General features: G+C 41.3%; 1 protein-coding gene across 1 annotated transcript in view; it reads left to right on the top strand.

Moving 5' to 3' along the window:
* Positions 1 to 1096: 1096 nt before the first annotated feature.
* LOC118322229 (dipeptidyl peptidase 9-like) overlaps positions 1097 to 7591 on the top strand; it is a gene marked incomplete at its 5' end in the record, with an annotated part of 11826 nt that continues 5331 nt past the window's right edge. Inside the window, 12 exon segments of the mRNA XM_035653855.1 lie at positions 1097 to 1187; positions 1885 to 2129; positions 2768 to 2880; positions 4011 to 4184; positions 5191 to 5359; positions 5442 to 5552; positions 5762 to 5890; positions 6367 to 6428; positions 6516 to 6616; positions 6742 to 6919; positions 7013 to 7172; positions 7300 to 7379. Coding sequence (XP_035509748.1) covers positions 1132 to 1187; positions 1885 to 2129; positions 2768 to 2880; positions 4011 to 4184; positions 5191 to 5359; positions 5442 to 5552; positions 5762 to 5890; positions 6367 to 6428; positions 6516 to 6616; positions 6742 to 6919; positions 7013 to 7172; positions 7300 to 7379 — 1578 coding nt within the window.

Here is a 7591-nt window from a genome sequence, read left to right as displayed (position 1 = left end):
GTTGATTATCGACAGATCCCAGATAATCACTGATGTTACTAGTTATTCTCCAATAATATTTCATTTACTGAATCATCATTTAGTCTATTGAATGTCAGAAATAACTGTGAGCAGCCAGATGGTCGTAACTACTTGTAAAAAGGTAAATGTTCATTTCAAATCGAGACAGGCGTGTGTGTGTGTTTATGTATGTGTAGCAAACATAATGTCAGTCCAAAATGCTTATAATACAGCTTTTAAACACACTAAAACATCATTTATTAGACTGTATATATCATAAAGGAAGTAAAAGGGACAATAGCAGTAGAATAAAATGAAGGACGTCCGGACAGACAGACCAAAGAATCAGTTATTTCACTGCAGTTACAGTTTATAAATATATATATTTATATTCAGTAGAAATCTGCGGCAAACAGATGTTTTAGCCGTTTGAAAACCAAAACTCAAGGTCTCCTTTTTAGATTTTTCTGGAGCTTTTAAAATCATCTCACAGCCTTCATCATCAGTGAACGGAGGTCACATGACTGAAGATCCAGGTCACAGGTGGTTGTAAACGGGGAAGTTAACGTCCAGACTCCTGCGTCATGATTCACTCTACTCTTTGAGTTTCTTATTGAGCTTTGTTCTAAAAGCACACGAAGGGAAGCCGCTGCGGCGTTTTCTGGAAATGAACTTCTGTTGAATTTGCACTTAATTTTAGGCCCCAAGAAACCGAACAGCCTCCAGTAAAATGTGGAGTGACTGTGTAACATTTGCCACAGCTACGATACAGACGTTGAAGCGTCGGCGCCGTGCGGCTGAGTCACACTCAGTCAGACTCCATATCAGGAACACACAGCTGGAAGTGTGGCGGTTTGTCGGCCGAAGAGCTCCACGATGAAGCAGCACAGAGACGTCCGCCCTGAATGGGGCCGTCACCTTAGTAACCGTTTCACTATTGATACCATGTGAGCTTAGCTTAGGGCCTGGCCTTACACAGAGCTGGTTTAAATGATTTGGTTGTCAGTTAGATCAGGTGCTGCCATGTAAAACCATTTTTGGATCTTGACACAAACGTCTTCAGGTCTCATGTGTTTGCCTGGTTTCCCCCCCGCAGGGTGTCAGGTCTGGTCCAGGGTCGTTGAACGGTTAATGCACAAAGTAAAGAGGCTGAAAATTGAAGACAAAACAGAAGACGGCCAGAAAAGGTATGGGACGGTGTTTGCACCCTCACAGCTGTCTGAACCATATTGGTTTGGTTTGTAAACGTTTTTCTGTAGTTTTTGCTGCCAAAAAAGATGGTTTATGTTAGAAAATACATGAAAATTAGGAAATGTATTAAATAACCTAAAATCTGAGGCTTGAAGAATCAGCGTCACTTCTGAAAATCTGTATTTTTGCTTTTAGTGGCCTGATTTTCATTAAATTGTATTGTGTCGAATAGTTTCATCCTTTTCCACGTGAAGCACTTTGCGACAGTTTTGAAAAGTGCTTAATAAATAGTACAGTTTTATATTTGTGGGCGGCTCGGCGGTAGAGCGAGTCGTCCACTGATCGGAAGGTTGTGTGGTCCGATCCCCGGCTCCTCCCTGCTGCATGTCGAAGTGTCCTTGAGCAAGATACCGAACCCCAAATTGCTCCCGATGCTGCGTCATCGTCGGTGTGTGAATGCGAATGAACGAGTTTCTGTTCCATTGGCTCTGCCGTCACTGTGTGAATGTGTGAGAGGGCGAATGTGGTATGTAATGTAGAAGTGCTTTAAGTCGTCAGAGGACTAGAAAGGCGCTTTACAAAACAGTTAATTTACCATTCAGCTTTTATCATTATTATGTAAGCACAGTGTTGCTTTGACACAATAGCTACAGGAGTTCCCATTGTGTGTCTGAGTTCAGTGTCTGTCCTCAGCGTCAGAGAGGCACTGGCAGGCATGATGGGGGTGGACGAGCTCTCGGACAGCACGGAGGTGGTGGAGATGGAGGACGTGAATCCCACCCAGTTCCACGTGGAGAAGCACACATGGGATGGCCTGCGGAAGATCATCCACAACAGCCGCAAGAACACAGGCATGGTTATCAGCAAGGCGCCACACGACTTCCAGTTCATCCAGAAGGACGAGGCCAGTCCGCACTCCCACCGCATCTACTACCTTGGTGAGCTGAAAGCTGCGTGTCGACAGGGTCGTTTAGTAGTTTGTTAATTTCCAGGTCCAGCGTCAATAAGGGGCTTTTAACAGTCACTGACGTGTTGGCCTGCAGATTCCTTTGAAAGGTAACATGCTTCTGTGAGTAATCTGTGTATAAGACTGGTGAGATACCTGCCTGCAACTGTTTCCAAGCTCACTAGATGCACAACGTCTGCTGCAGGAAACATGAAACTCAACTAGGAACCTCTAATTCCTGCCCTGCTTTCGTTTTTTTGTTTTTTTTGTTCAGTAGCAGCTGCAGAGAATTTCTGCCGTTCTTTGTTGCCATTTCTCACTTTGGCTGCTGAGAAAAGTTTCATAGTCGTAGTTTTCTTCCTGTGGACTGCACAGTTAGAGTACTGTGGTATTTGCACTAAAACATCTGTGTTAAGATTTGTTGTCAGGATCAAAAGGTAGTTTTTGTTCTAAAGCTGCCATTTTGCACCATAGTCAACCATCGTAGAGGAAGAAGAGAAGCAGAACCAGTTTTTAATGCAGCAGAAGATGAACCTGAATTTTAAAAAAAAAAGCTGAGCAGAAATCAGGTTTCTCAGGAAATCTCAGGACTGGTTTGTTTGACTTGATCTGTGCTCTCTGTTGTTACAGGAATGCCTTACGCCAGCAGGGACAATGCATTACTCTACTCAGACATTCCCAAGAAGGTCCGCAAAGATGCTCTGTTGGTTTTGTCATGGAAACAGCTGCTGGATCATTTTAAGGTGAGGAGGATCTTTAGTCCTCTTCCTTCACTCTCTGGAATTTTAATGTCATTGATCCTTTTTAAAGTGTATTTAATCAGGGTTCCCAAAACCTGGAAATTCAGAAGCTACTTTTCCAGTCATGGAAACACCTGGAATTTGACTAAATTAACCAAAAATCCTGGAAATATTTTATGTTGTCGTGGAAAATATTCATAGTACGGTATTTTAGCTCCTCGCCTAGATCACCTACATAAACCTGGGTGCATATTTAGTTTGAAACTCAACTGTTGGTAGGATAAACTGCCCAGTATGTCACCTCAAAACCGGTTCACCAGACGTGGAACGGAAAAAACGTTCCCTTTCCATTTTGGCTCACATGTCAGTCGATTTTTTTTTAACTGTTCACACAAGATGCGAAGTGAAACTGAGGTACAGCGATCTTTAAAGTGCCTGGTTTATTTTTGTCTGGAGCAGAACTCACAGAGAAGCCCATTGGAGATGTTGTATATGAAACAACTACATGCATCCTCATTAATGATCGAATGTTGTTGTGGTTGTTAAATACATCCACAGCTATGTTAATTGTATATGCAGCAAACACTCGCCCATAAACACTGACCACCTACCTGCAATGAACCTGAGACACTTCATCATGAACGCTGCATCGTTAAAAAAGGAGTCAGTAAAAGGCCTACTGGTGGATTGTAAGACTGTTTAGGAGCCAGTGCTGTCCTGTAATGTCAAGAAAAACTCCTGGAAAATGATTTCTTAAATAGTGGAACCCTGTTATTTTTTTATAGGATGATTGTGACGCATTCTTTTCATCAAACTACTGTTGTAAACCTCCTCAAGACAAAATAATCTGGACCACTTGGGCTACAATAAAATAAAACAACCCATGGGGTAGATGTTCACTGTGGTTGTATTGATTTCATAAACAAGAGAATTTGAAAATCTTCTGTTTATTTCAGTGGTTTTCAAACTGGGTTTATCGGTTTATGGCGATTCTCTCTCTTTAATTTAGTATGGTAATGTCTTCTTACCGTTTGTTTTTTTTTCCTCCATGCCCTGAACAAACTCTCTTTGACTATGACCTCGCTCGGCCAGCATTATCACGTTGTGTGTCCTCCTGTCACCCCTGACCTCAGGCCAGCCCTCGCCACGGGGGCTTCTCGCGGGAGGAGGAACTGCTGCGAGAGAGGAAACGTTTGGGGGTGTCTGGCATCACCTCCTATGATTACCACCGTCCCAGCGGCCTCATCCTGTTCCAGGCCAACAGCACTCTGTACTACTGCCGTGATGGTGGAAACAACAGCTTCATTGTGAGTTAAAGTTCAGTTAAGTAAGACTGTCAGTGATATGGTTGCCAGTGCCTTAAGTACATTGTCAGAGGGGGAGATTCCTAGCTTTTTAAACACATTTTTTGGCCTCTATTGAGTTCCCCGGTAAAAATATGATTAGATTGATTTGAACTTGGCTGCCCTCTGTTTCTTGGCCAGTGTATTATAAACTTATGTCCAGACCCCCTCGACTCTGCAGAGGATAGCAGCTGTAGAAGAGAGCAGTGCTGATTGAATTATCGGACAATATTAACTTATCACAGGTAGTATTGGTGTAGACGTCTGCTGATAAGAAAGAAATACCAAAGATACTATTTTAAAAATAATTACACAGTTTGTCCATCAGAAAGCACTGAGAAGTTGTTCTTTATTTCTTTTTGTCTCTTGTTTAATGTTCACAATTATTTTCATTTATTAAAAATACGATGATTATTTTTTTAATAATGAAAAGTCAAAAATACATAAACATATTTTTCCAGATCCAACAGTAACACATTTTCAGATGTTTTGTTCTGTCCAACCAGTTGTGACAGAAGACATTATTAAAGCTGGAACCAGTAAATTTTAAGATTTGTTTGCTTTAAAATATACTTATACAGTTAATAAATAGATTAAAATTGTTGCTGCAAAATTTTCTGTTTTCTAATTGACTCTCATTGACATTGTAAGAGATTGTTACTATCCTGTGAAAATGTATGTCCAACTTTTTTTTTACCCAGAAAGATTGGCCTGTTTTCAGCTTTGTTTCAAAGCATTTTTCATATATTTTAAAATGTTTATTTAGCGTAAGAAGTAGAAGAATCTTCTCAACCCACACGGCTAAACTTGATCCTTTAGTTTATTCAAAAAATGACAAATCACCACATTCAGAGATGGACAGCTGCAGTGTATTAAAAACCAAATACCAGTCTTTACTTATTGTTTATGACCGTGTGCAGCAGCTGTGACCTCGGATGTCCTCCATCCTCTCTTCTGTGTGTTTGTGCAGACTTCTCCTATGCAGCCTGTCGAGATTAAGAGCCAGAGTTCAGGCACACGCATGGACCCCAAGATCTGCTCCGGGGACCCCAACTTCATCGGCTTCATCAACAACAACGACATCTGGGTGACCAGCATTGAGACGGGTGAAGAGAGGAGGCTCACCTTCTGCCATAAAGGTCAGGATGGAGATGGTCAGATGTTCTTACCTGGGGAATGTTTTTCCACTGTGCTTATTGTTTTTCTCTTCATTAATTTTAGGTATTGATAACCCAAAGGAAGACACCAAATCTGCCGGCATCGCCACTTTTGTCACACAGGAAGAGTTTGACCGCTTCACCGGATACTGGTGGTCACCTGCTGCTCGTGAAGGTGAGTCAGAGAGATATTTAGCTTATAGTTATCATCATAATCATTATATTAATAGTTTTAAAATGAAGATTATTTATTTTTAGATGCATAAATAACAAAAATGTATTCAGACATTTGTTAAAGTTTATAAAATGGTTCACAGAGAAGTTGTTCTCCTGTAAACAAAACCAGCTTTAACAGTTTTATCTGCTCTCTCTCTCTCTCTTTAGAATCAGATGGCGGTAAAACTCTTCAGATTCTGTACGAGGAGGTAGACGAGTCCGAGGTCGAGATCATCCACGTTCCATCTCCGGCTTTAGAGGAGCGTAAGACCGATGTCTACAGATACCCACGCGCAGGTACAAACACACACACACACACACACACACTAAAAAAGCTTTTGATTTAAACTATTGAAGTGATGCATTTGTTGTTTTCTAGCTTTTTATTTTGTTTATGTGATTTTTTAACAGGCACGTTTATTTAAAGCTGCCCTGTGGAGTTTCCTGTAACTAAACAAAAGTTTTATTTACATTCAGTGTTCCTCACACCCTCTGTGTGTGTCTTTTTGAGGTCTAACAAAAGGTGTTGAATGCATTTCCTTCCTTATAAAACCTTTTTTTGTTGCAAACAAACAAGATAAAATAAAACTGCCCCAGAGTGCTACAAGAGGTCAAAAACTCCACAGGGATCCTTTTTGAATAGTTAAATGCTTGTTGGGTAGCTCAGTCAGTAGACCATAACTCCTATAACGGCTCACAGTGCTTATCCAGACAGAAAGAGTTCATGTTTGTTTATATTTTGGTATGTAACTCTGTTTTTTTTTTGTATCCAGGCAGCAAGAATCCTGATATCACTCTCAAAATAGCAGAAATCAGGACGGACAATCTCGGCAAAGTGAGTGCTTGTTCAGTGCCGTAAAACTTGATACCAGTAAGTCCTTCAGAGAGTTGTTCAAACGTTGACTCTGTGTTTCTCCCTCAGATCGTCAGCACACAGGAAAAGGTGTTGCCGGTTCCCTTCACCAGCCTGTTTCCTGGTGCCGAATATATCACCAGAGCCGGATGGACAAAAGACGGCAGATAGTAAGTTTCCTCTCTAGAAGATAGATTTCAAAAGCACCTTTTTAAACGTTGCAGAGCTCCAGAATTAAGTAACTTGGAGTCGGTATACACATGCTCACACCCGTCACTCTCTGTGTGTGTGTCAGTGCGTGGGCGGTCATGATGGACCGACGGCAGCAGCACCTCCAGTTGGTCCTACTGCCTCCAGCGCTCTTCATCCCTGCAAACCAGGACGAGGCCAGCAGGCAAGAGAGCCTGGAGGCCCTCGGAGAGGCCGTCCAGCCCTTCATCATCTACCAGGAGACCTGCGACATCTGGATCAATGTGAGGAACAAACACCACGTCTTTCTGTTTTCAGCTTTTTAATATACGCTGATAAGATGAGTTGAAAATCATGATCATTTATTTCCCTCTCAGGTCCATGACATCTTCCATCCATTCATCCAAACCAGTGATGATGAGATCACCTTCATAACAGTAAATGAATCAAAAACAGGTTTCTGCCACCTGTATAAGATTACCTCAGAGTTACAGCGGGGCAGCTACAACTGGGCCAAAGGCTACACGCACTCTGAAGGTAACACCATCAGCAAGCACAGGCTTCATGTACCCAAAAATGTCCTCAGAGAATGTGTTACTTTATTAAATTAATAAGTCAGTAGATCTTTCAGTTAATTCACTCCTCTCCTCTCGTCTTTCACCAGACGATTTTAAGTGTCCAGTCAAAGAGGAGGTGACAATAACCAGTGGGGAGTGGGAGGTGCTGGCCAATCACGGAGCAAAGGTAAAGCCCACTTTTAACTGTGTTCAGAACAACACTGATAAACCACCAGAACATTGAGTTGTAAAAACATATTATACAATATAAGAAAAATAAGTGTAAAATATACTCAACGTTTTTTTTGTTTTTAATTTAATTACAATATTATTAATAATAATAATAATAATAATAATAATAATAATAATATGTATATGATGACTGGACAGATATGCATG

The sequence above is a fragment of the Morone saxatilis genome, unplaced genomic scaffold (assembly GCF_004916995.1).
Source record: "Morone saxatilis isolate NCDOM2014 unplaced genomic scaffold, NCSU_SB_2.0 Contig12, whole genome shotgun sequence".
Lineage (NCBI taxonomy): Eukaryota > Metazoa > Chordata > Actinopteri > Moronidae > Morone > Morone saxatilis.
The sequence above is the reverse complement of the archived record's forward strand: the minus strand, read 5'-3'. Positions and strand labels throughout refer to the sequence as shown.